The sequence below is a fragment of the Primulina tabacum genome, chromosome 11, assembly GCF_025594145.1.
Source record: "Primulina tabacum isolate GXHZ01 chromosome 11, ASM2559414v2, whole genome shotgun sequence".
In the NCBI taxonomy this organism is placed as follows: Eukaryota; Viridiplantae; Streptophyta; class Magnoliopsida; order Lamiales; family Gesneriaceae; genus Primulina; species Primulina tabacum.
Genome location: NC_134560.1, coordinates 3,773,587 through 3,800,816, shown reverse-complemented (window position 1 = coordinate 3,800,816; position 27,230 = coordinate 3,773,587). Strand labels below are relative to the sequence as shown.

Sequence of the window (27,230 nt, the reverse complement as noted above, 5' to 3'; positions counted from 1 at the left end):
TACTAAATTTAAAATTTACTAAATAGATAATACTTAGTAGTCTTTGACTATTAAGTCAAAATTATCAAGGAACACTCATATGTTCTGAAGTACTTGAGTTGATAATTAATTAACTATCGTATCGTGTAGTATTTTATTCAAAAATTGGTGAAGATATACATAGAGATTTTGATACGAATAAAACACACGACAAATAAATATTCATGATATCATATTCATTAATTAAAAAATAATAAATAGATTATCAATAGTTGATAGCAAACAAAACAAATTTCATGAAGAGATCTAATCTTTAATATTTATTTCCTCTCTTCTTCGCAAAAAGAAAATCGGCCATATTGATAGGAGATTTTGATTCAGAATCAAAAGTAAATCTTGAACTTATGATTGGACAACCAAAAATCAAAATGTCGTCCAAGTTTGATTTGAGACTCAAAAAGGATATCTGGACCAATGTTGATTGGTGGAACAAGCAAGTTTCAGCAATGAATTGTTTAAGAATCAACAAGCAAGTCTCGACCACCATCTACCACAACCATGCCTCGTCGCTACCATAGGATCGTCGTCTTCCGGTGATCAATTCCCAACACAAATATGGTTTAGATTTCTAGTACAATCTAAACAAAAAAATCCATATTCCAATCGTGAACATGATTAGGAGATTGAAGAACAGATGACGACCCCGTTGATTGTTTCTAGGAAAATACAAAAAAGATTATGTCCGCTTAAAATAAGAAAAAATAATTTGATATCCAAATGTTTAGAACACACTTGTTAACAATTAATCATGTTTAGAGTCTAGACCACAATTTTGGTCGTTATCTTGCAAATACGTGCATGTTTAGACTATGAGGCATAGTTTGAAGTTTCACTTTATTTAATATCTCATGTTTATTTAATCATATTATTTATCATTTTACTAATTTTTTTTATCTTACATCAATCAAATAATTAAATTTAAATTACAATATTACCTTCAATAAATAATATTATTAATATTTTTTTAATTATTAAAATAATAAAATGATGAGTTATCATAGCAAACAAAATATTATATAAAACCAAATACTATATTAATTATGACAAAAACTTATGTGAGACGATCTCACGAGTCGTATTTGTGAGACGAATATCTTATTTGGGTCATCCATGAAAAAAATATTACTTTTTATGCTAAGTGTAATGCCCGAGATTTTGATTCGGTTAATATGAGATTATTGATTATGAATTGATATAATTATAGACGGGATATTACGAGACCAGATTGACCAAAGCATATGAAGGGTGCAATTTTTAGACAGAACTATTGGCGCCCAAGCGGTAGAAAATAACCGCCCGAGCGCCAATGTTCAACAGGAGCATGTTTTGGGCAGAGGATGCGGCGCCCGAGCGGTATTTTGTGACCGCCCGAGCGCCAGTGCATAATAAACAAGCGCATGGACAGAGAATGCCGCGCCCGAGCGGTAGTTTAGCACCGCCCGAGCGCCGACCAAAATTCATGAAAAATAGACACGTATCATTAACCGAGCAACTTGATATATATATATACGTATATCTTGCTATATTCTTCAAAAACCAGCATAAGGAATCGAGAAAAGGTTTCTGTGAAAGAGTGAAAAATCCTTACGCCTTTATACTTCAATCCGTCCGTCCGAATTGTAATCTGACTTCAGTACTGCAATCCTATCAACGTAGGCTACAACTTGACGTAAGTTTTGCTACGTTTTGACATGCTTTGAAATTATGTCATTGTCAGAATTGAATAGGATTCATATATGATGTTCTTGACATGTTAGACATCATAGAATCGAAGTCAGATTGAGAAACAGACTGATTATGGAATTGTTATGATTTTCTGATTATATTGATTTGAAATCGGACAGATTTAGATTATGAATGAGTTACAGACTATATCGGATATGAGTTATGATTTGTAATTGATGTCTGTTGATATGGTAGTGACGGGGATACTGAGATTGTGTCGTTCTGTCATGAATTGGATTAAATCCAGATTAATCAGATTCAGTGTTGAACTGAGAATAGAATATTGATATTATGATTCTCGACATGTCGTTTCAGATTTACAGAGATAGTCTTGAGTTCAGAACTGAGATTGCGGCAGACCGAGACTACAAACGAAAGGTATAATTCAATGTGGTATTGGGAGATCGACTTGAGTCGGTTTAGACTTGAGTTTCCCTAAAGCACATACTTTACTTTATTGCGGTGATATTGCATTGATTTGATTGATATACTTGTTCTCTTGATTTATAGATAGCAGGTATCAGACAGAAAATCTTGTGACAGAAGTGCCTGATAGTGGTGGGATCGCCACGGGCACATTGCACGATGTTACAGGATAGTGTAGACATCTTGGGACGGAAGTGCCTGACAGTGGCGGGATCGCCACGGGCACATTGCACGATGTCTCAAGATGGGATATTAGCGATAGAGCTACAGTCCATGACGGATAGGTCAGGACACCGGATGTTGGTTATATCGAGTAATAGGATTGGAATTCTTCTATTACGGAATTCGATATAGGAACACCATATTTGTTTATATCGAGTAATAGGAACAGAGTTCCTTCTATTACGGAATTCGATATAGGAATACCACATTTGGAAACCGGGATCCCTAGACTAGGATGGAGTCTAGTCTGAAACGTGGAGTCACGTATATGTTTGACAGTCTACGATTGTTTATGTTTCAGATTTGATACATATATCTGTTACCTGATTACATGCTTTATATTTGTTTATATGATTGCATGTTTCGTTGATATATACTGGGATTTATTCTCACCGGAATTATCCGGCTGTTGTCTTGTCTGTATGTGTACATGACAACAGGTGGGACATGATCAGGGTCCAGGAGATGAGGAGAGATCGTGATAGAGTGGAGACTTCGGACTTGGATGTATATAGGGTTTTGACACTTGATATTTAGATGTTGAACCTTAGTTTTACTGATTTGTAGACCGTACAGGACATGTACTTTATTTTATACTGAGTTGTATATTAGTTGATTTCACTACGTTCCGCATTTTAAAAAGAAAAAAATTTTAGACCATGTTTTATAATTGATTAATTAGTCTCAATGATGATTAAGAACTTGATTAGCGTCCGGGTCCCCACACTAAGACATAGTTTGATATACTTGATAACTAAATGATTAATTAGGTATCATCCTTCATATCATGTTTGGTTCATTTTTTAACGGCCCATAAAAATTGGATGGGCCCGTGATAATGATGGTCCACTATGGAGTAGACATCCCTCTAATGTGTAGGGATATCTCCATGATAAATAATAAATTCTGTGAAATGACATTATTGCCCTCATTTCTCAAGCATTGGGATTTAAATTAGTTTTAGATATTCTTTCGAAAAAAAATTGCTATTGATATTGTGTTAGGGCATACATAATTTATTAATTTTAAAAATATATTTTTGTTATTAAAATTTAAAACTAACTAGTTAGTATTAAAATTAATTTATACTATTTATTAAACTTGAAATATTTCGAAATTTCGCCAATAATTTATTTCAAAATATCCATAATCAAATTATAAACTCATGAAACAATAAAAAAAATTTAAAACGTAAAACATAAATAAAAATAAATATATAAAAAAGTGAAAAATGAACTAGCGTATTGCACACATCAAATTAAAAATTTAAAATATATAAGATTATTTGATAAATACTTTATTTATAATTGTTTTATGACAATGAAATATATACACACACATACATATATATCGTAATTTAAGAATTGAGATATGTAAGTGCATGATCTCGATAACAATGAAAAATAAAGTTTTTATGATAATGTTAATTTTGTCATTACTATCCAATATATAAATTTAATCACTCTTGTTAAAATCATACCAAACATTCAATATATTATCTTAGCATTATACTTATCTTTGATTTATCCTTATATTATATATCTTATACTTATCATATCCTGTGTACCAAGCAATGCCTAAGAGTATTACTTTTTATTGTGAATATCAGTAGGATTGATGCGTCTCACAGATTAGGATCCGTGAGACGGTCTCACATGAGACTCACTCATTAATTATCATACTTTTTTCTTATTGTATTGCATTATTTATCTTAACATTATTATCTTATGACTTTAAATTGTGCCGAGTGTATTTGTATACGGTTTGTAAAATAACTATAGTTATTTGATTTATTATTTTATTTCTCTAAATATCACATATTTAATTGATAATGTACCATAACGGTTTTCAATATTATAATCAATAAAACATAGACGAAAATTCGTGTGAGACGATCTCATTGGTCGAATTTTGTGAGACAGGATATCTTATTTGGGTCATCCATGAAAAAGTATTACTTTTTATGCTAAGAGTATTACTTTTTAATGTGAATATCGATAGGGTTGACCCGTCTCACAGATAAAGATTCGTGAGACCGTCTCACAGATAAAGATTCGTGAGACGTCTCACAAGAGATCTACTCAACATATAATAATTATAAATAATAGGTCTCTTGAGAGTTATTTTTACAAATCTATTTTAGTATGATGAGTCAATCGGTCAACTTTTAAGTGAAAATAATATTTTTGATATAAAAAAATATTTTTTTATAAATTAGATCGGATAGATGATCAGTCTCATAAAATTAATCAATGAAATAATCTCATGCGTCGAAGACAAATTTTGATAGGAAAAAATTATACAACATAATTATATTTTATTTAACTTTTTAAGTAAAAAATATAAAAATAATAGGAAAAGAAAATAAATAAGTTTTAGACAAAAGTTTTTGTACGCAGGTTACGGTGTGGGGTTCTCATACGTCGCTTTCAGTCATAAGTAGGGAGCTGAAAAATGGATTGACATCACCACTACACACCCCACGCCTTCACCCTCGCTGCTCCTTTTCAAGCGGGAAAACGCATAAAGAATTCACCATCTTACTACATCCCATTCCGTCTCCAGTTATTACCACTCTCTCTCTCATAACGAATATTAGCTCACTTCTCTTTTGCGATTCCCTTCTCTTTTTCTGTAATTTTTCCTTGTAAAATTCATGGGTTTATCGGGAAGTTTGTAATCTTGTTTGTCCGGCAGTGCATTTTTATTTCTTGTTTTTTAAGTCTTGTGTTGCTTTCGTTACAAGCTGTAGCTTCCGTGTGGTTACATTTCCGTTCTTGCCTGGTTTTTTACTCCTTTCTCACTCTAGGTGAAGGAAGCTTTGGACGCCGATATGCAGAAGGGTTTTTCTATCCGGTGAGTAGCAAAAAAATGTCATCTTTGAAAGTTTTGTTTGAGATACGACGTGGGTTTTCCGATAAGCGTTTTATTTTGTGGTGGGTAATTTTTTGTTTGCAGAGAACATGCATTGAGGATGAGAAGTGTTAACATGGTAAAAGCTGGCCCTTTGATGACTTTGCCACTGAACAAACTGTAGATTCATTCCTTCCTCCGATCACGGTCAAGAAATTCTCCTGGTGGCTCGATGAGCTCGAATATTCACGTTCAGGAATGGCTATTGATGCCGTAAACTCAAAAATGAAGAAAATTGTTGAAGGAAAAGGAGAAACCTCTTTGAGAGGCGTAGAGGATGTGGAGGAATCTGATATGGACATTGAAGGTGTTGGAGTAGTAAAGGCTCCCAAGAAGAGGTCAATTGTGGAGATTTTTGCTGCGGCGCCGCTCTCCGTGGAGAGGGTGATTAATCGTGGTGAGGAGAAAGATAATCACGATCAAGAATTAGATGGGTTTTCCGTCAATTCCGAGTGGGGCCTCAAAGGGAAAAGGAATGAAAAGAGCAAGGAACAGAAGAAAAATAAGGAAACTATGTTGCGTAAGCTGAAGAATACGAAGAAAGCAAGGGACAGCTTCAAGAACAAGACGAGGAGAGGAGATAGCGAAATGGATATCTTAGTTCCAAACAAGGTTAATGGTTTCGGTTTTCTTATATGTTTCTTACAACATACTCCTATTTCAGGTTTAATTTAATGTTTATTACCAACATGAAATATCGAGGAAATCTTGAGGAATGATGATTAACTTTAGCATAAAATATCGGGGATATGTACAATTTTTTGGATTCTAATTAATTTTTTTTGAGAGAATTCAAATCTAGTTGTTGAATCATGAATGCTCATTTTTGGTACGATTTAATCAGAATACGGTACCGCATTACTTGTATTAATATGAAATAGAATCAGTATCGGCGAAAATACTGGTAGGCTGGTAGCATACCTTTAAAGATGAAACCCGTAGTTTTGTTGTTGTACTTGTTGCTATTAGATATCTCGTGTTAGGGAGATTTGGGCAACCTAGGGAAGAGGGATGGTGCCCCAGCATGTGGAGTACGGGTATTGTAGATATTTTTTATGAGGTTGAAAGTGTTCTAAATCAATTATGTTGTTTGTCTACAATATGTCATATGTTTCTCTTGAACAATCAATGTCTTGATATTTTAGGTGTATCTCACCGATCCATTTTATTCATTTGACAGTTTTCATGATTACAAGTTGAGACGATTCATATTTCAGTACTTTGCCATATGTTTATCCTCGATCTAAACTTACCTACAACAATGTGTAGACATGAACAACTTTCAACATGGGTTCAGTCAGCCACTAAACAGTGTGGTCTCTTTGTTGAAGAAATGAATAGATGGAATACTCAATGCCAGTCTTCTTTGTTACATTATATTTACTCTAACCTTGGAGGACTGGTAGCATGGTGAAGTAGGGTTTTTGAAGGTGAAAATGGGATTAACTAGGTGGAATAGGTTTGTAAGTGAAAGCAAATAATTTCAGAGAGAGAGATTGATACTCATGCATGCTGTTGCTCTCTCAAATAATGGCACTCAGGCATCTGATATTTCCGAGATTAGTTTTTTTTAAAAATTATGTTTGGGTTGAAGGTTCAAGTAATGGATTTAAATGTGTGGATTTCAAATTACTTTGTGGAGGATTTTTTAAATGCTTTTGTACGATGGAAAAGTAGCATAAAATTGTAGATAAAAGGATTTGAAATTCGTAGATTTAAGAGTCATTCAAACAACTAGAATGTATTTGTTATATGGATTTGAGAATTATCATTTTTCAAATCCTTCAATCCAAAATACAAAAGCAACCTTATTGAAATATATGCCTTAAAAGACGGCTATGGAAACTAGATCACTTACTATTCACCTGTTACATGGCCCTTAAATATATTAAAGGTTTTGTAATTGCAAAGAGAGAAACAATATCACTAATAACGTTTTTCAACTAATAATTTTGGTTGTTAAAGTGTATTTATTTTCAGTTGACCAGTCGCATCACATATCGCTAGTTTTTGGATTTTTTTTCCTGATGAAGCTTAATCCATGTTTTGGCTTCCTTCTTAACTCATCTTCACTTCATTGTATACTTACCTTCCGTCCTTTCGTGTTAGAATTATTTGTTAAGAATAAAATGTACCAGAGCCAAAGCAGCTTAAGTACTAAATAGCTATTAACTGTTTTTTTTTCCTTTTTTGGAAAGACTTGCAATTATTTTCTTTAAGATCTTACAACCTTTATTTTGTACGAGAACTTGTAGGTTTATGGCATTTTGTGTCTGTTATATTGTTTTACGGAGTTAGAATTACATATTTTCTCTCTTAATTTAATAATGATAATAATTTCTTATCCATATAACCTTTAACTGGAAAAGTTTCAGTTTCTCCTTCTGTTCTCAATCTTTCCTGAACCTTGGCAGGAAAAACGTTTAAAGCTCAAGTCACGAACTCAAGATAATGCTAACAGAAATTTAATACCATTATACAATAAGGAGTCAGTATATGGTATACATGATCGTGTTTTGATCCAGAAGAGAAAATCAAGACCACGTGATTTAGATGCAGATAAGAAGACCATGGCTCATAATGTTTATAAGTTGATGTCAGAGAACCAACACCAAATACTTCCCGTGCGTGGTATTTTAAAGAATCACTCAAAAGTAATTTCGGTTCAGAATTCAGCAAAAAATATCTTTCAGGAGCCTATTCAACTGAATCATCTTGGAAAACAAAAAGAAAACAAACACGTTACTTTCTCCGAAAAGGATGACATGATTAAACTGGCGAGAAAATCATTGCTTACTGTAGAATGTTTGAAGGTACCGATATTAAATAGTTCAGATATGGATGCTGTTGCTGCTTCTTTTGGTGAAGATGGTGTTCAGAGGATAGAAAAAGATTCAACTCTTGGGGAAACCAGTGGAAATGAGGAACTATCCAACGGAACACAGAAGGAGATTGACATTGGACATTCATGTAAGGAGCCATCAACTTCCCATTGGAGTTCTATCGATACAACACACTACTTAAAGCAGCACAAAATGAATGAATTTTTTAGCGGGTCTGTAACATCAGATCAAAACATGTTGCACGACTTAAAAGGATATTTGTTTGATAGTGGCCTCAAAGAAGCACCCCAAATTCCAGTGAATGCCTATCCTCCTGGATTCTTTTGCATGCCTCTGGAGTGTTTTTGTCACACACAAAATATCAAGATGATGTGTGATCCATCGAACTCTAACTGTGGGAGCCTGGTTGAAGATTTACGGAGTTCTGGTGCAATATTCCATCCGTTGTGTTTGAAGGATTATTTGGATGCATATAAAAAGCCTTCAGTTCCTTATCTGTATAATAGTGGAGAAATCGACAATATGCCTCAAGTTTCATCTCAAAGCAAGATGGCAAATTTATTTCCCCATCCTTCTCCGTATCAAACATTTCCTAGTCTTTCTCCAAAGGAATATATGCATTCTTTATCTGGCTCGACTTCTGGGAACCAAGGAGGATATCTTTGTGAAAAAAGGAGCATATATGGCATAACTGAAAGTTTCTTGGGATTGCCTCTGACTTTACAAGGAGAGTTGATCAAATTAAATTCAAGTGTTGACTGGGACTTTTCTCAGATGAAACCAAGCATGACTGCAGATCCTTCCCTTAGTTTATCTACACGTAGCGATGTCATGTCAAAATGCTTGGGTAATAATTCAGATTGCAGAAACTGGGGTTGTAGGACATCAGCGGATCAGTTGAACTTGTATCCTTTTCAGGACGATCTAAAAGCAAAACCTCTCGGTATTTCGTCAAATTTAGATATTTCTAAATGCCAAACTAATGGGAAAGGAAATTGTGACTTAGGTTTCCAGAAGTTCCAAGGAAATGAGAAGATTATTTCAACAGTCCGTTTGATGGGCAAAGAATTTATAGTTGGTGGAAGATTAGGAGAACTCAGAGACACTTTGACCTGTCCATCAGAAATAAAATTCACTTCAGAAAGTATGCATTCTCTCCCTCAGTTTCATGATCAAACTAGAATGCACAAGAATAATCTTCCTGTCCAGACTTTATATGCTACTGTCTCTCCAGATGCTTCATTCACAGTAAACAGAAGTAAGCCTGAATTCCCTGAGGCCTTGACGAGACAATGTAAATCCCAGATATTCAGCCTTGAGCTACCCACACCAATACTTGCTCTTCAGGACTCACACCCCCTTTTTATATGTAGGTCCAATGAACTGAAAAACAAGCAGAATCGGCTTCACACTCCTAAATCAGCCATCAGATTTCCTTTCATGCACCCGGATATTGAAGGTGAAGTCCTATCTTCTCAGACTCGAAGTTCTTTGAATCCGAGCCCATTGTTTGTTGATGTTTTAGAGGAGGGAAGATTTTTCAGATACTGTCACTCAAATTGTACTTTTGGCGGTCACCGTTCACTTGCAATGCTTGAAACTAATCTGTTGGATTGATTTTTCAGCGTCTCTTAACCTAAAGTTTATTGCCATCCCATGGGTAGACAGATCTGCTGGGCAAAAAATATATTGCAACCAAAAGAAAATTGGATAAAGGATCTGGTCAGAATTACACTTGAGGACTTCATCACAGCAAGAAAGCCATAAAAGCAACTTTAGGTGTGTCAAAATTTTCTCCTTTACTCCCAAGAAGATCTCTAGTTTAGGATTTCAATAACATTCTCAACGTCCCGTCGAAGCCTGTGAGTATTAGATTCGAAGACGACATTCAAGATATTGATAAAACCGTTCACACAATTCTTTTTTTTGAAAAACATAGGAGAGGTGGTGAATACGGGCTTGGTAAGAATGAACAAGAATTATTCTTCAGTGATATTGCAATTTTCAAGTTCATTTAATGCTACGCTGACAGCTGGAACAAACATATACCGAAGATTTGCCAACGTTTGGATCAAAGCAGCAGCAGGTCCCCTTGCGACAACAACAGCAGATTTCAGTTTTTTGTAGCATGAAAATCTACAGTTTTTAGTACTGTTCCGATCATATTAGTCAACCTTGAATCCGATCATATTTACTTCTTTCAATGCATTTTTTTCCTGCAATGCACGGGGTATGCTCCCTTTTGCATCAGTTAAAAATAAGAATTTGTATGTACACTTGGCTTGTGATTTCCGTCAAAGCTGAAATTTGTGGAACTATGTACCTTGCAATTTGCTTCATGTGCAAGTATATTTGAAAGACATTGCAGATTGTTGAATATACAAGCAGATATGACCTCAAACCTCAACATCGGGATCTTGCGGCGGTCATATACACTCCAGTTTAATACATCACTCCTCCTTGCAATTTGAAAGACATTCCGGTTTGTCAAATAGACAAGCAGGTATATGAACCTCAAACCACATAGTTGAGATCATACCACTCAGGTATGATATGTCAGTCCATCTTTTTCTAATCTGATGGTGTTATATAGCCCATGCTTTGTTGCTTATTTATCCTGTCCTGAGAATAACTTATGGTATATGTTGATTATCTCGCAAGTATAGTCATTGATGCGGATTGTGAGGCAAAGAAAGAAGATATGTCTCGGAATATAGTGGGTTCCTGGATATATATAAAAGTCTTGGCCCGTAACTTTCTGTCAGATTGATTACCGCACTCTATAGATAATTTTATTCAGGTAAAAACTTAACATTGTCATTAAAATCTACACATCAGAAACTGAATCTTCACTACCAGAGGAAAAAAAAGGTAATCATGATGTTTGGTTTTGCCCTGGGAGGAGACTTTTAAGGGAAGTATGGTTTTAGTTTCAGACAATAAAATTGTAACGTGTCAAATCTTGCAAAAAATGGTTGGATAAATAATTTTAAAATTTTAAAATAATATATTTTAAATATAATTATAGAGTGCTTTGTATAAACGATGAAAAGTTTAGTTAAAATTAATAAATTATGTGGAGAGATGTGGCGATGAAGGAAAATTTGACAAGAGGAAGGAGAACAATAAATAAATGCTAACATATGTTCTTGTTGTGGGGATGAGAAATTATTTCTGGAAATGGAAAAATGATGTGGTGAATACTGTTTCTGGTATCTGTGAACTCAATCAAGAACACAATTTATTTGTATCCATTGTGCAAAGATGATCGGTAAACATTTTAATTATATCAAAGCCAAACAGCCTCTTCTGACTTTTCAGCCTTTCTGTAGAAATCTAAATTATGAACCATCATGACAGAAAGATAACCATTATGCTCAAAAGGAGAACAATTCACTCAATACAACTGGTAAAAATCACATATTTGGTCCTCTGGCCTATTACTTAGTTCCATCAAAGTTAGATACAAGTACTGGTTTTATTTAAGATCCTGTATGCTAAATTAAATTCCAATCCGAAAAATTTACAAGTATTATACTTATTGATGATCTACTCTCCTGTATCCTTCACCGCATTCTCTGGCTTTATATGACTTGATATATGTTCCATGCATCAGTGTTTCCTTGCTTCTTTCTCAGCCTGAAACAAAAATAATTGAATCATCTGGTGTTTTTGCTTGGGGTTGGGGCTATCATTTGATTGCTTTCTTACCGCTTTGATTACTCTCTCAAAGGCTTCTGGCCCGTATTTCTCGATGTAACTTTCAACAGACTTTCTTGCATCAGGACTCATCATCAGTAGAACCTTCCTCTGTCCCTCGGGATAATTTGAGATGACACTCCCGATATTCACATACTTCCTCACAAAATTCTCATATATATAAGCTGCACCATTGAAAACTGGCAGCACCAGCCACAAACAAAATAACAGCTTCGTATATGGCCATATCGGAATCCTGTGTTCACATTCAACATGCATTTTAAGTTGACATTTGTATGTTTACAACTTTCTATCGACCTATAAATACCAGTAAGTTGTATGAATATATGACAGAAATAATAAACATGAATTACCATTCAAGTATCTTCCAGCAAGAAAGCTCGAACAACGTCATGAAAGAGTACAGGACCCAGTATGTCAACCACTGCTGATCATCTAGTGTTGAAGGGCTCTCAATTGCTCTCACGGATGCATATCTGTTGATCCATTGAAAATTTTGGCCGCATGTTATTTCATCAATCGTTGAAACAAATAAACATCAAGAATTAAACGTATTGTCAGATCTTACAGGGGATAAAGCAGCATCACTCCAGGTCTGCTTCACAATCAAAACAAAGTAAAATTGCTGTTAAGTATTAATGATAATACAGTTTAAATTTGTAAACTAGGAGTGGAAGAAAATTTTCTTGAAAAAAAAAACTATTTCTATTCAAGAATTGATTATTGAAAACAATACCCAGCAAGTGTATCCAAATTCCTTGCGATTGTCCCGAGAAAACCCATGACCAAATTCTTCTTTTCTTCTCTACTCCAAAACAATGAACTTTTTCCTTCCGTGAAATATAGGATTAGCTCTTGACTTGCGATATGTTATATTATTCTAAACCTTTGCATTTGTAGATCATAGGTATTGGGTTTGGAATTTAATGGTATGAAGTAAAGTATATGTCCGACAAAATTATGTGGTAGAAAGGTGATATCAAGAAAAGGATAAAGAACCCCACACACGTCCAAACCCACCCCACCACGCACTATATAGAATAGCTGGTGGAACTTTTTCATAAAAGTAAAGATTTTTCATGTAAATTTTGAATGAAATATATTAACAAATATTAATGCGTAGCATGCACTTTTTGCTTTGAGCCTGAAATCTTGATAAGCTAATTAATGGGGGTACTCGACCCCCCATTTAATTTTGATATTAAATCACAAAAAATAATTTTTTGAGATCACTAATTAATTTCTCTAGTATTTACATACCTCTCACTATTATATATTTAGATTTATTTGTATTTTCACGCAAATTAAAAAATTATTGGAAAAGCTAGTTTTATAGTCATTTTACTCTTATTTAACGAGTTCTATGATATAAAAGCTTGTTTAAAATAAATAACATATTTAATGAATATTGGTAAAAAAAACATGTAAATAATATAAATATAGATACTATACTATATATTTGCATGGTACAAATAAAAAATAAATGTGAATTTTATATTTGAGACATAAATAGTATATTTTATGTTCATGCTTAAAAAGTTTTCTCTCTCATTATTCTCGACCAAAGTCTACCATGCCTCTTCGATTTCAATAATCACAATATGTGTGTCGATTTCAAAATTCTGTCAACAAGTAATGGTTTCCGTAGAACTTGGATACTGAGGGGGGATTAAAAAGCAATCAAAAAAAAAAAAAAAAAACCCTCCTGTTTTCTATTAATTTACGTTTTATACAATAAAATTTACTAATATTTTTTCCAAAATTTAATGTGTAATCTTAATCCCTTACATTTCATGTTATTATATGATTTATAGTGAAAGAAGAAGTGACCAATTTCCTGAGTCTTTGGTTGATGTTTTTTTTTTTTTTGAAATTATTATAATAGAGTTCAAACCTGAGTACTGGTCTTTAGATTTGAGAACTTGTAGTTATTAAGTAGACTATAATAAGCAATCAACAATGAAAAGGTGTTGTTGATCATAAACGAACATGAAATAAATTATGATATGTGTATCAGAAGTTAATGTTGTGCTCTGGTGTTGTCAACACTAATACACAACATACAGCGGAAATTAATTATTTAACACACATGTAAAATTTCAATAAATAAACAACATATTTAAATGTGCACAAGTATTCGTATCTCATGACAAAAATTCACTAGAAATTACACAAAACAATACTAGTGAAATTAACAAAACTAAATTCATTGACACTCTAAAGAATTAAAATACATCAAAAACTCAAACCAAATACTATATGCATAAACCAAAAATCGTATTGCTTAAAACCAAACGAAATCACTCTTCACCCAACACTACACACAGTATTGTTCTTCGAGTGTTGTCAACACCAATCAGCAACACTGTAATTATGTGAATCAATCATACAAACTCTTCACATGAAAATCTCCAACTCTGAACTCTATGTATGCCCAGAGAAAACTCTAGAAGCTGCACAAAGTGATCAACCGATCACACAAAAAACTTTAGCATCTGCACAAAGTGATAAACAGATCACACGAAAAACTTCAGAGCAAATACTTTTAATGTATCAGTCTCATGAATAGTCTCACAAGAAACTTGTCATTCTCATTTAGTCATGCACACTTTTAACCTAACCAAACCTAACTTAACTCAACCTAAAAGTCTTGTGTGGGTGGATGCTAATTGTCATCAGCTAGTTTTATTTTTCTTTTTTCAAATATAGATAGGCGGGGGCAATTTATTTGTATTAATCCTCACTCTAATTATAATATTATTGCTTTTTTTAAAAAAAAAAATTAGTTTTAGCAATGCCTAGTTGACTAATTATTTTTTTAGTCTCCTTAATTAATTTAACTTATATTCCTGGAACAAAAACGATTAACTGTAAAGTGGGCTCGAACTGGGCCTCAAATTTTAGCATACGAAACGATCAAGCCCAAAAGAAGAGCCGTTGATTACGTAATCGGGTTGGCGCTTGGCTGAGAAATAATTTCCCCAAATTAAATCGGCTCTTCTGAACTTTTCCATTTCACTCTCTCAAGCAAATTTGACAACAGACTTAGCCCAAACAAGATTTTGTAGTCCGCCGCATCCATGGATTGAAGACATTCCGCTGTAGAAACCCTAGTTCTTGCTCCGACTATTGATTTGACTCCGGTTCGCTGTAAGTTTATCCCTTTCTTAGCATCTGCGACGAAGCCATGTGTGATTTGGGTGATGTGGATATTATCTGAACTCCGAGTGGTGATCGTGGTAATGTCTTAGGTTCAATGATGATGATAATACGATTAAAAATTGAACTGACGTTGAACGGGTATGGATCAATCCGATGTTAGGGTTTTGTGAGCAGTTTCCGGATTAACCCGAAAAGTTCATTAACTCGTCGGGTCGGTTTCTTATAATATCAATGTTCGGGTATTTTAGCAAACAGGATACGGGCTGGCCTTTTTTCTTCTCTCGTTTTTTCGGTTTTTAAATCAATTCTCCTATCATTAAATTTTACCTCCGAAAGTTTGAAGATGGATTGGAATTAATGCATCTGTCATTATATAATATTGAAATTTTGTTCGAATGTTAGATTTTTTTATTTTTTTAGCTCGAAATGGGAGCAATTTTTCTTAATGTTGCTGGATTTTAACTCGTGTAAATTGAACTGGTCTGATTGTTGCAGTGATCTTTTTATGGCTTTTACTCCTTTTTTATGTTTTTGGGTTAGCCATAGGAGAATTGTTGACGCACAAATGACAGTTTCCGGCCAAGAATGAATTTTTGGTCACTTTCTAAATTGTAATCTAGAATTGGAGGCACCATACAACATTAATGTTCCTCTTTCAGAGTATTGTTATTTTACATTATTTTCCTCTTTCTTTTACCCTTTTTGAAAGGAAATGATCCGAACAAGCATGCTCTTGGTTGTTTTAAGTTTGTCATGGTTTCTTTAATTTACGTTTTCAGGTTTTTCAGAGCCTAAGGAGGAGGAATATCATTTAAAGCAAATGGATGGCCCTGATGAAGCTGTCGTTGTTAACTCTAGTAGATTGAAATCTGTTGTCTGGAATGATTTTGATAGAGTTAAAAGAGGTGAAACATACATGGCCGTCTGTCGGCACTGTAAAAGAATACTTAGCGGGTCAAGTACCAGTGGAACATCTCATTTGAGAAATCATTTAACTAGGTGCCATAAAAGATCAAACCACGACATTACTCAATTCTTGACAAGGGGCAAGAGAAAGCAAAGCAACCTTGCCCTTACCAAGTACAACTCAGTTCAAATAAAGAATGAGATGGTAACTGTTGCAAGTAATACTTGTGAACAAGGGCTAAAAAGTGGAAATATGAGCATGGGGAGTTTCAATGTTGATCAGAGGAAGAGTCAGACAGATCTTGCACGCATGATCATTATGCATGGTTATCCATTGAGCATGGTTGAGGATATAGGCTTCAAGACATTTGTTCGAAATCTTCAGCCCTTGTTTGATCTTGTGACTGTTGATAAAGTTCAGGCTGACTGTATGGAGATCTATAGAAAAGAGAAACATAGAATATACGAGGAGCTTGATAAACTGCCTGGGAAAGTCAGCCTTAGTGCTGAGAGATGGACTTCTAATGGAGATACAGCGTATCTGAGTTTGATTGCACATTTTATCGATGATTCTTGGGAACTAAAGAAGAGGGTTTTGAACTTTTTAGCCATTGATCCCTTTCAAGCTGAAGACTTGCTTTCGGAAGTAATCATGACAAATCTTAGGAACTGGGATATTGATAGAAAGTTGTTCTCATTGACAGTTGATAACTGTTCCACCTATGACAGGATTGTGTATAGAATCAGAGACCAACTCAGCCAGCGCAAGTTACTGGTATGTGAGGGCCAATTATTTGATGTACGCTGCGCAGCAAATACCGTCAAGTTGTTAGTCCAAGATGTCCTCGGAACATCACGAGAGATCAGTGACAAAGTTCGTGAAGCTATACGGTTTGTTCAAAATTCACAAGCCACTAGAGAAAAGTTTGAAGAGATAGTTCGATTAGTTGGGGCTAATTGCCAGCAACTCTTATCACTTGATAACCCATTTCGATGGAACTCAACATATTCAATGCTTGAAACTGCTTTAGAGTACAAAGAAGCACTCTCTCAATTGCAAGAACATGACCCTAGCTTCTCAATATTCCCATCTTGTTTAGATTGGGACAGACTGCGAGCTATCACTAGTATCTTGAAGTTCTTTCATGAAGTTTCCAATGTCTTTGCGGGAGGCAAGCATTCCACTGCTAATTCATACTTTGCTGAGATTTGTGACATTCATCTACAGCTGATTGAGTGGTGCCAGAAGTCAGATGATTTCGTTAGCAGTTTAGCATTGAAATTGAAAACGAAATTTGACGAATATTGGAAAAAATGCAGCTTGATTATGGCCATTGCAGCCATCTTAGATCCCAGATTCAAAATGAAATTAGTGGAGTACTACTATCCGCAAATTTATGGTGATACTGCTCTAGATTGCATAGATATTGTTTCAAATTGTATCAAAGCTTTGTACAATGGTCTTGCTAACTACAACCCATTAGCGGCTCATGGTCAATGTTCAAATTCGGAAACGAGTGGTAGTGCTGTTAAGGATAGGCTTACTGGCTTTGACCGATTCCTGCACGAAAATTCTGTTAACCAAAACATAAAATCTGACCTAGACAAGTATTTGGAGGAACCCCTGTTCCCACGAAGTGTTGATTTCAGTATATTGAATTGGTGGAAGGTTCACGAACCAAGATATCCTGTGCTGTCAATGATGGCACGCAACATTTTAGGGATTCCAATATCGAAAGTATCCCATGAGTCTCTATTTGATTTTCGAGATAGGGCCCTTAATCACTGCTGGAATTCACTCAAGCCAGATAGTTTGCAAGCTATGCTGTGTTCCCAGGATTGGATGCAGTATGGATTTGAAGGTAGCTGTGTTTTTTTGCCACATTTCTTTTTGTGAGTTTTGTGTAGTTGCAGCTAACAGATAACTTTTCTCCATTCTGCAGTGACAGAGTCGAAATCTCTCCCGACCCCTACCTTTGTGTTGCGCTACGATGCAAACTAACATATTTCTGATAAAATTTTCTGTTTTCGGCTGCCATCTACAAATTTCGTCAGCATTTTTCTAGGAAATATTAGAAAGCTTTATTTGGTAGATATAACTTCCGTGTAGAACTCAGTGAAGTAGCAACATGTTGAGTATCATTGGTAGATGCAGTGGGATTCATCATTTATTATCAAAAGGCACACTTCTTGTAGAGGAATAGCGTTAGAATGGAGGGTGGGTTTCGAATCGTTTCGAATCCTTGTGCTAACCAGGGAATGATCGATGAAAACAGTACAAGACTTTAAATTATTCAAATGTTTTATCTAGCTGTTACAAGTAGAACCTTTGCTTGCGATGATTTCATCCATTTGGTGTTAAGAATGAGGAGCGAATGTATAGGAACGAGCTAGGTTTATTTTAAGGAATCTAGTATATACGAATTTGAAAATTTTTTTGGAGCTAGGTATATGTGCGTGGTGATGATCTATGACTAAGCAAGATGCGCTTATATGTTAATTAGTTTTTATTTTTGTATAAATAAAATAATTTTCAATGATTCCAAATATATAACTGACCACAAGTATATTATAGTATTTGTTTCTTCTGAAGTTTCTGGTATGGATATCAGTTTTCACCCATAAAATTATTCGGTTTATTGATGTGCCGACAAGTTTAACATGCCTGTGAATAAAAGGCCAGGTTCGGTTTTGTTTTACAAAACATTTATATCTGTTTTCACATTTTCGTGTACAATCATATTTTTTTCATGTTTCCTTTTTTCTAAACATACTTATGTTATATTTTATATTTTAAAACATCTCATAAACAACAATTGGATGATTTCATGTTCAAAGTAAAAATGTCATCATCGCTGACATAATTTCTTTAAAACATACTTCATTTAACACATTCTCAAGCCAACCGTAGTCATTTTTTCGCCGTCGGGTAGCTGTTAAGTACGACACCAACTCAAAGACTAAACATCAGACAGGGCATCACTTGTGAGCGATGTAAGCGAAATAAAACAATATCTAAAGGATCATGAAAATATATTTTTTCTTTAATGGAAAAATACAAATGTACGTGGATCATGCCATTCCTACAATAACTTTGTGTTTGATATATGGATTTTGCATGTAAATGATTTTCGTTTACCTTCTTCTACTGTTACTTATCAACAAGCTAGGGAGCATGGCCTGTGACGAGACTGAAGGCTAAACCTACTTCTCTCTGTCACAGAGGATACTCCATGGCCTAAAACAGTAACAAGTAACTCAAAATTTAAGCTATGGGGTATAGATTTATCCCTTTAGCCCGCTATGCCACAGCTTCTTATACATTCGATCGAGAAATTTAGATGCCTAGTCCAAAGGTCTCTTACCTCAGGGGACGCAATTTTTAGCCACGGCTTTGCTGGCCCGCTAAAGTGTACAACTGCCGCAGCTTCTGACATCTGTTTATCAACTTGGTGGAAACGATGACCCAAACCAGCCAGTTGCCATGAAGAATCAATGCGATGCACATGGTTTTTGAAAGCAATCAAGGCCGGAGGAAGTGCTCCGGTATGCCATAGTACAAAACCAGAATTTAGGTTCTACAAAACATGTGAAAGAATAATGAAACGGTCATGACAACCTTTTTGATTAGGAAAAAGCAATTTATATGTTCATATATATATATATATACTTCTAAATCTTTCTGTTGATTAATTGACCACTCCCAATGTGGGAGGAAGATACTCACATGTTTGAGCCATTGGTGATATACTGCAGTGATGTTAGTCTTCCTCCATTTTTTGAGGTCAAAGATAGTCATCCCGTATTGCCATCCACAATGATCAGGATCCAAGTTAGATATTATGATTGGATCTGTAAAATTGAAGTAATCCTTGTATTTTCTTCCTGGACAACAGTCATGTCCGCACCATGAATCTACAACTGCACCTACAACCTTTTCATTGAGGTCCAAGTCCCAGACAGATGATAAGTCATGTTGTGCAACAATATCATCATCCAATAACACTACCTTGTCAAGATCTGGGAACAGCTGGGAGATAATGAAATTGAACACCAGATGAAATTTAATTCGCAAGGATGATGAGTTTTCATAATCAGTCCATGATATAAATTCAGGTATTTACCTCAGGGAGATAAATACGGAGGTAATTCAAAAGTGAAAAGCTGCTGGGGATTAGGACACCTAGTTTGTAATCATAATCTTCCTTGTTATCAAAGCCTCCCTTCTTTAGATTTCTCAAATTGTACTTCATGATCTGGCGATGAATTTCGAACACCTCCTTAATTCCGACATTTACATCATGAGACCACTCGTATTGATGCAAGCCCTTGACTTCAACGACTGCAGAATCTATCGTGTTCAATGCAAACCATGCATGCATTGAAGTGTATGTTTTCTTATCAGTGATCACATGAAATACCAAGTTTTTGGGATTGATCGAAGTTTTAATGGTAGAGGAGATTACAACAGATGCAGCCAGGACATTGTCGGTTAGAAGAACAACATGTTGAAATGAAGTATCGGTGAGGCGGTAAACATATCGAGGCAAAGGTAAACGAGAACGAGCCACTGCATTTATGGCGTACTCTTCGGTCAACTTAAGAGAAAGACAGTGCATGCTGTCGGGTACTCCATGAGCAGCTAAATGCCAGTAAACGGATTCCTGCCATTTAGCTGTTTTAACCGTGTGTTCCATCTTCTCAATCTGCGCATAAAATACAAAAGCTCAGTGAAGGTCATTTGATTATGGTTAAAGCAATGATTACGTATATGTCAACAAATACCCTCGAGAGAAACGTTTCTTTTTATTAGCATATAAGATCACGTCAAAAAACATATGTTGATAAAATACATTCATGATCTACATATTTGAAACTTCATCGGTAACTAAAGAGATGCTAGCTAGTTCAGGCTTCAGCCAATAATATGTCGAGTCCTTGTGACCATGCATGGCTTAAATTATTTGAGCAGTACTATTGTCGGTTTTTCATTGTATGTATGGCTTAACCTTGTGGCAGAAAAGCACAGATAATATTTAAAATCGCCATATTTGAAAGAGTGGTCCTCAGGATTCCAAATCCATCCTTTTTTTTATGATTGTTAATATTGCATCTTCATGTGTGGGATCGATAAACTTCTCTTTGTTTCTGTAGTGCATCCTCGAAAGTAAATAGCTTGTCGGTTTCGTTTTTGTTTGGTTTCCTCTAGTAATCTATCCAAGCATTATTAATGTCTTTATGCCGACCACAGTGAGGATTATGGTGCACTGAAAGCATCTTTTACTTTGAAGGACCTATAAACCCGGAAGGAAAAAAGTAGGCATGAATGAAGTGATTTGAAGGGAATTACGAAACCTAGTACTTTACCTAGCCGCATAACACCAACTTTCACACACTGCTAAAAATTAAACAACGAATTTCTTTTTCTTTTTTTAGGTGAAACAACGAATTTCTCAGACACGGTCAAAGGTGGCGTTTTGAGATTAATTTTTAATTTTAGATAATTCATAATTATCAAAAAGAATCTGGTGACCTCAGAAGAACACGGTTGAGATGAGAAAATGGCTAAATAGAAGGGCCCCCCGATTAAGGCAATATTCCACTCTGAAGCAAGTGGCTTGGGTAATACCTTATAGTTTCAGGTAAAAAATAAGTGGGAGCCATTTATGCCTAACAATGGCACGACAGGGACTGCACGCAAATAATGAGAGTGGACATTAACGTCAGTAATAATCAAGTGAAAAAGAACACAAGAATAGGTAATAGCAATAGCCAATAGGACGATGGGCTGCAATAAATGGCAGTTAATGTTTGCTAACTCACCACGGCTCTGGTCTTGAAAGCGAAGGCTTTAACGTCTTGTTTGTTGGACGCCATGTCCTCCACAAGATCCTTGAATGTAACTGGTACTCGATTTGAACTCTCCATTGTTCCAATTCCGACTCCACCCCCATACTCACCATTACTAGTGGTTGCTTCCAGTAGAGCCCGTGTCAGCTCTTCTCTGAGCTTTTTAAGGAGTGCCACAAAATAGAAAACAAATGAAAGAAAATCATAAGCAAAACATGATTACAATACTGGTGTAATCTTTTTAATTTTTTTTTAAAGTTTACATTCAACGGATCCAAAACCCAGGCTTCTTTTTAATTTTTTTTTAAAGTTTACATTCATCGGATCAAAAACCCAGGCTTGATGTTTCGACGACAAGATTTGGAAACCCAGCATTTAATCACATCAGAATGTCCTCCGTGGGGTTGGAGGAGTTCTTCCCACATTTGTTTTTCTATCATAATTGTCCGTTCACGAAAAGTCAAAGTACCTTAATCCTGGATCTTTCCTTTTTTAAAAAAAATCTAAAAGATAATCTTCATTTTCTAAAAAAAATCATTATGCATGTGATGTCGAAACATATGATAATCCATTGATTTCATTGGATGGATCATTTTCATCTTTCAGATATTCAAATTACTCCAGATGAAAAAGTTAAAGTTCGGGGTAAATTCTAAATGTAATGATCAAATTGAAAAGAAAACTTCTCGGACACAAATTTCAACCTGATGTAACGTCTGGGTATTACGCAAATCTAAAAGAAGAGCAGGAATTTAAATTTTCAACTGTAATGATGAATGAACAAGAAAAGGTAATTAAAATCTCACTTTCATTTTCACCTCAAAAAAAATAAAAATCCTAATCTCATGTCACGTCAAAGACGACCCATGCACGATTTATTAACATCATTATCAAATGAAGGATGAGAGGGAATAAATAAGATCAAGTTCGACTAACAAATCGGTCGGCAGTGCAACTTGCCAACTTTTTACCTAAGCACCGGGTGAAGGCTGTATACCGACACTCGCGAAATTATTTGTACCCACTCGCCTTTTAGTCCGATTTACAGACGCAAAATCGATCCTCGTACAATTTCAGTAATTTGTCCATAATCTTTTGCCCATTGAATATCAACCACAGTAAAAGTAAGTATTTGTGCTTGCTAGGACGTCCAAATTTCGCATAATATCAATTAATTAGGCAAAGCTTTCATGCATAGTGATTTGCAAGTATTTTGCAAAAGATTACGCTTTTGTAGAAATGATCAATTTTATAGAATAGATTAGATTGTAATAAAAAATCAGAATACCAGCTTTAAGATTTAAATTAAATTTCTAACCAGAATAAGAATTTTAAAAATACAACTGCTTTTTTTTAAAGCTAAAATCAAACAATGTTTTTTTTAGTGAATGTGCAAACACTCCCTTAGCTGAGAAGAAGCACTTTAACTTACCAGAGCAGCATCGCTCCCGCCAAAAATCCTTATCGTCATACATCCTACATGGTCATGTATGCGCAATTACAATTTACCCAACTAATAAAAGTAAAATTTGAAGATTATATTTATTCCAAAAATTTTTTTCCGAAGATTATATCGAAGAATTGAAAGGGAAACGAAATTAAAAGGCCTAAAATTACCGATGGAGGAAGAGCAAAGAGCGGCGGATTCAAGTACTAGAAAAGCAGTTCTAACGAAGAGTAAAGGCAACACCAGCCCAAACAACAGCAACACCGGTAAAATCGCCGCCCGATGGTATAATCGGCGGCCGAACGCAATCGATGGCGGATTCTTCCCTTTCAACTCACTCCGAGTACCTCCAACGCCGGCGCCCTCTGCGGCGGCACTGTATGCCGCAACTCTCTTAGTCCTAGTCGTGGATATGTAAAGCTTCATATTACGAGCCATGATTCCTGCTGCTCCTCTTTAAAAACGCCCATCAGACTTTAAATCTCCGCTTCAGATCCATTCCATTGATTTTCTTTTCAACCAGAACTCCAAAATCTTCGCACCTGCGAGAAAATTCATCGCAGCATAAACATCGGTAGTGATTTACGAAAAAAAGGAGCAAATTAATCCAAAAGCATACTTATTCCTATCATTCAAACACCAGAACAGAAATAAACAAAAAAGAGAGTTCATGTAGGAACTGGACTAATTACTTGTGCTTGAATTTGTGAGAAAACTGAAAAGGCAACGCAACAATCAAATTACCTTTTGGAATTCAATAAAGCTGAGGATCGAACTTTATGCAACGGCATCAGTGTTTGCGTGTGCGAGAGAGATCATATCCATGAATTTATTCGAGTCTCCATCTGTATGTCACTGTGTGTTGACTTTTTGTCCCAGCAAAGATGAGGTCACTCACTACTAGCCCTACGTCAGAATTAGGCATCACTAGGTTTATATATCTATTATATCTATTATATTTTATTAAGTTTGAGCACGACACCAATTTTTTTTTCCAATTTTACCCTTACATGATACTAATATTACATTTTTGTTTTTTGTTATTTTGTTTTATTTTTTTAAATTTCAACACACATTTTATTTATTTTTTTTTATTTCAACAATTCAAATATCAATTTAGTTGCTCCATAAATTATTAATTACACTTTAGTCCATCGATAATGATAAAAAAATTTTGTACACACACATCGCGTGTGCATAATAGCTAGTACTCATACATGGACGCACACGTCGTGTTTATATTTAAAAAAAATCAAAATATTATTATAAAAAATAACTCAGATTATATTATTATTTTAATATATGAATAAAAAATATAAATTAAAATTGAATATAAGTTAAATGTTGGGCAAATTTCAAAAAAATACCTCTGTACATTTTTTGTTTAAGATTCAGTATCTATATGATTTTTTTTACAAATCAATACCTGATAACTCTACAAACTTAGTTTTAGCTCCCTACAGAGATAAATTTACATTTTTGGCCTTTTATTATTTAAATAAATATATAATTTTATCCACCAAATTAATTGTGTGTTTTCCATCTACCAAAATATTAGTACCTATTATGGGGTTTCAGATACTTGATTTTGTTATTTGAATACTCCAAATGTGTAAAAAAATACTATATTTTCGAAAAATAACAAGAAATTCAGTCATTGTTGGTTTTTTATTAAAAATGCATTATGATGACTTATTCATGTCATTTTATTTTTAAAAAAATATAGTTGTTCATTCATCATGAAATAAGATTAAGTACTTATTTTGACATATAAAGTATATATTTTGAAGTTCCAGATACTTGATTTGACACTTTAAATACTCCGAATGTGTAAGAAAATACGAAGATCACCATAAATTTAGTTATTGTTTGTCTTTTCATGAAATGTGTATTTGAATGATATATTCATCTCATTTAATATTTTTTTGTAAAAAAAATTAAATTTCAAACTAAGCATGTAAATTTTAAAATATTTAGTTTTACTTGAGAAATACCTAATTGGAGTTTGCAAATACTTGATTTCATAAATAAGATACTCACAATATGTATTAAAATACTGGATACTCACAATATGTATTAGATACTCTTTGTACCAATTTAGCTATCATATTTTTACTTTCACCAATTTAGATACTCTTCATATCAATATATCTTCCATGAAAAGAACAACACTTGGTTAATTTACGTTGCCTATTCGAATATCCAGTATTTTAATACATATTGTGAGTATCTCATTCAAAATATCAATTATTTACAAACTCAAATTAAATACTTCTCAAGTAAAACTACATATTTTAAAATTTAAATACTTAGCTGGGAATTTTTTTTGTTTTTTTACAAAAAAATATTAAATGAGATGAATATGTCATCTAAATGCATCTTCCAAGGAAAAATAAACATTTGGTGAGCTTACGCTATATATTCGAATATCCAATATTCTATTACATATTATGAGTATCTCATATACGAAATCAAATATTTGCAATATCAAATTAGGTATTTCTCAAATAAAATAAGTACTTTAAAATTTACATGCTTAGTTGGGAATTTGTTTTTTCTTTTACAAAAAAATATTAATGAGATGAATATGTCATCCAAATGCTTATTCCATAGAAATATCAATACTTGGTGAGCTTACGTTGTCTATTCAAATATCCAGTATTTTAATATATATTGAGAGTATCTCATTTACGAGATCAAGTATTTGCAAACTCAAATTAGGTACATTTCAAGTAAAAATAAGTACTTTAAAATTTTCATATTTAGTTGAGAATTTGTTTTTTTTTTAAAATATTAAATTAGATGAATATGTCATCCAAATGTATATTCTATAAAAATACCAACACTTGGTGAACTTACTTTTCTTATTCGAATATCAAGTGTTTTAATACATATTGTGAGTATCTCATTTACGAAATCAAGTATTTGCAAACTCAAATTAAGTACTTCTCATTTGGATAGTAAAATTAAGTATTGATATATACTCGAATTAGATACTTTTTGTGCTAATTTGGGTATCATATTTTAACTTCACAAATGACACATCAAAAGTAACTCAATATTACTTGAAACTATATTTTTTATATCCAAAAATAATCAAAATTGAGTCTTAAAAAAGTAAATCAAGTATATGTGAAATCAAATTAGGTACTATTTGTATCAATTTAGGTAGCACGTTTTTTATTCACAAATCTCATCATCAAATAACATTCAATATTATCTTCGAACTATGTATTTTGACATACTCAATTGAATTTGAGTATTTAGAATGTAAAATCAAGTATTTGTGGACTCGAATTATGTATTATTTGTATTAATTTAAGTATCACATTTTTACTTCACGAATTTCATCATCGATGTCACTTAATATTAACTTCAAATTATATTTTGGCATTCTCAAATAATTGGATATGAGTATTTACGGGGTAAAATCATTTATTTATAGACTCTAATTAGATACTATTTGTATCAATTTAAGTATCACATTTTAACTTCACAAATGACACCATCAAACGTCACTTAATATTACTTGAAACTTAAGTATTTTTTTACACATTTGAAGTATTCAAATAGCCAAATCAAATATTTAGAACCCCAAAATAGGTATTTTATCGATCAAAATAAGTACTTTTTTCTAATTCAACAATGAGTGAGAAACTGTGTTTTTTCAAAAATTAGATGACATGAATAAGTCATCTTAATGCATTTCCAATTAAAAGACCAACAATTATTGAATTTATTGTGATAGCTCGAAGATTCAGTATTTTCTTAAACATTTGGAGTATTTATAGAATCAAATCAAACATTTGGTATTTTCTTAAACATTTGGAGTATTTTTTGACATTCAAATCAAACATTTGGAACTCCAAAATAAGTATTTTGTAGGTCAAAATAAATATTTAATCTTATTTCATGATGAGTGATGACCTATGTTTTTTTTAAATAAAATGAAATGAATAAGTCATCCTAATGTATTT

At 33.9% G+C, this 27,230-nt stretch overlaps 4 protein-coding genes and 1 long non-coding RNA gene across 13 annotated transcripts; 3 read left to right on the top strand and 2 right to left on the bottom strand.

The window, feature by feature from the left end:
- The first annotated feature begins 4,897 nt into the window (after positions 1-4,897).
- LOC142517937 (uncharacterized) lies at positions 4,898-10,530 on the top strand. 5 transcript variants are annotated; one of them, XR_012813433.1, is made up of 5 exons: positions 4,898-5,268; positions 5,371-5,937; positions 7,740-9,426; positions 9,542-9,627; positions 9,794-10,530. XR_012813433.1 is itself a non-coding variant. In XM_075620463.1 (4 exons), exons 3-4 carry the CDS (start codon positions 5,524-5,526, stop codon positions 9,783-9,785), a joined length of 2,460 nt encoding a protein of 819 aa, XP_075476578.1. In that variant the 5' UTR covers positions 4,898-5,059; positions 5,222-5,268; positions 5,371-5,523; the 3' UTR covers positions 9,786-10,530. The 5 variants fall into 5 exon arrangements, 3 of the variants coding, with proteins under 3 accessions (XP_075476578.1, XP_075476579.1, XP_075476577.1); XR_012813432.1 differs by having other exon boundaries at positions 7,740-9,627; positions 9,794-9,947; positions 10,108-10,530; XM_075620463.1 differs by having other exon boundaries at positions 4,898-5,059; positions 5,222-5,268; positions 7,740-10,530.
- A 1,009-nt stretch (positions 10,531-11,539) lies between these two features.
- Positions 11,540-12,842, bottom strand: LOC142517938 (HVA22-like protein f). 2 transcript variants are annotated; one of them, XM_075620466.1, is made up of 5 exons: positions 12,625-12,842; positions 12,457-12,513; positions 12,242-12,364; positions 11,880-12,123; positions 11,540-11,807 (listed from the first exon to the last, which is right to left on the bottom strand). In XM_075620466.1, exons 2-5 carry the CDS (start codon positions 12,471-12,473, stop codon positions 11,781-11,783), a joined length of 411 nt encoding a protein of 136 aa, XP_075476581.1. In that variant the 5' UTR covers positions 12,474-12,513; positions 12,625-12,842; the 3' UTR covers positions 11,540-11,780. The 2 variants fall into 2 exon arrangements, with proteins under 2 accessions (XP_075476581.1, XP_075476580.1); XM_075620465.1 differs by having other exon boundaries at positions 12,457-12,483; positions 12,625-12,839.
- Positions 12,843-14,762: 1,920 nt separating this feature from the next.
- On the top strand, positions 14,763-18,388 carry LOC142518356 (zinc finger BED domain-containing protein RICESLEEPER 1-like). 2 transcript variants are annotated; one of them, XM_075621113.1, is made up of 3 exons: positions 14,763-15,038; positions 15,830-17,818; positions 17,900-18,388. In XM_075621113.1, the coding sequence occupies exons 2-3, from the start codon at positions 15,871-15,873 to the stop codon at positions 17,956-17,958; spliced, it is 2,007 nt and encodes a 668-aa protein (XP_075477228.1). In that variant the 5' UTR covers positions 14,763-15,038; positions 15,830-15,870; the 3' UTR covers positions 17,959-18,388. The 2 variants fall into 2 exon arrangements, with proteins under 2 accessions (XP_075477228.1, XP_075477227.1); XM_075621112.1 differs by lacking the exon at positions 14,763-15,038 and adding an exon at positions 15,061-15,710.
- Positions 18,389-18,972: 584 nt separating this feature from the next.
- LOC142518357 (putative galacturonosyltransferase 15) lies at positions 18,973-24,170 on the bottom strand. Of its 3 annotated transcripts, none has more exons than XM_075621114.1 (7): positions 23,998-24,170; positions 23,424-23,795; positions 23,239-23,282; positions 21,780-21,965; positions 20,081-20,662; positions 19,684-19,986; positions 18,973-19,534 (listed from the first exon to the last, which is right to left on the bottom strand). In XM_075621114.1, exons 2-7 carry the CDS (start codon positions 23,689-23,691, stop codon positions 19,250-19,252), a joined length of 1,668 nt encoding a protein of 555 aa, XP_075477229.1. In that variant the 5' UTR covers positions 23,692-23,795; positions 23,998-24,170; the 3' UTR covers positions 18,973-19,249. The 3 variants fall into 3 exon arrangements, with proteins under 3 accessions (XP_075477229.1, XP_075477230.1, XP_075477232.1); XM_075621115.1 differs by having other exon boundaries at positions 23,946-24,164; XM_075621117.1 differs by lacking the exon at positions 23,998-24,170 and having other exon boundaries at positions 21,780-21,960; positions 23,424-23,611.
- LOC142518358 (uncharacterized) lies at positions 21,946-22,641 on the top strand. The gene is made up of 2 exons (XR_012813530.1): positions 21,946-22,063; positions 22,117-22,641. It is a non-coding gene; the product is annotated as an uncharacterized LOC142518358 (long non-coding RNA).
- Positions 24,171-27,230: the final 3,060 nt, after the last annotated feature.

Bases quoted from the DNA above. Each gene is read 5' to 3' on its own strand.
- LOC142517937 (XM_075620463.1), top strand. From the start codon at position 5,524: ATGGCTATTGATGCCGTAAACTCAAAAATGAAGAAAATTGTTGAAGGA. The intron at 5,938-7,739 runs GTTAATGGTTTC...GAACCTTGGCAG, and splicing joins ATATCTTAGTTCCAAACAAG to GAAAAACGTTTAAAGCTCAA.
- LOC142517938 (XM_075620465.1), bottom strand. From the start codon at position 12,671: ATGGGTTTTCTCGGGACAATCGCAAGGAATTTGGATACACTTGCTGG. The intron at 12,484-12,624 runs GTATTGTTTTCA...ATTGTGAAGCAG, and splicing joins AATTTGGATACACTTGCTGG to ACCTGGAGTGATGCTGCTTT. The intron at 11,808-11,879 runs GTAAGAAAGCAA...TTTTTGTTTCAG, and splicing joins TTGAGAGAGTAATCAAAGCG to GCTGAGAAAGAAGCAAGGAA.
- LOC142518356 (XM_075621112.1), top strand. The intron at 17,819-17,899 runs GTAGCTGTGTTT...TCCATTCTGCAG, and splicing joins GATGCAGTATGGATTTGAAG to TGACAGAGTCGAAATCTCTC.
- LOC142518357 (XM_075621114.1), bottom strand. From the start codon at position 23,691: ATGGCTCGTAATATGAAGCTTTACATATCCACGACTAGGACTAAGAGA. The intron at 23,283-23,423 runs GTAATTTTAGGC...ATGACCATGTAG, and splicing joins TCTTTGCTCTTCCTCCATCG to GATGTATGACGATAAGGATT. The intron at 19,987-20,080 runs GTAAATACCTGA...ATTATCTCCCAG, and splicing joins TCCGTATTTATCTCCCTGAG to CTGTTCCCAGATCTTGACAA.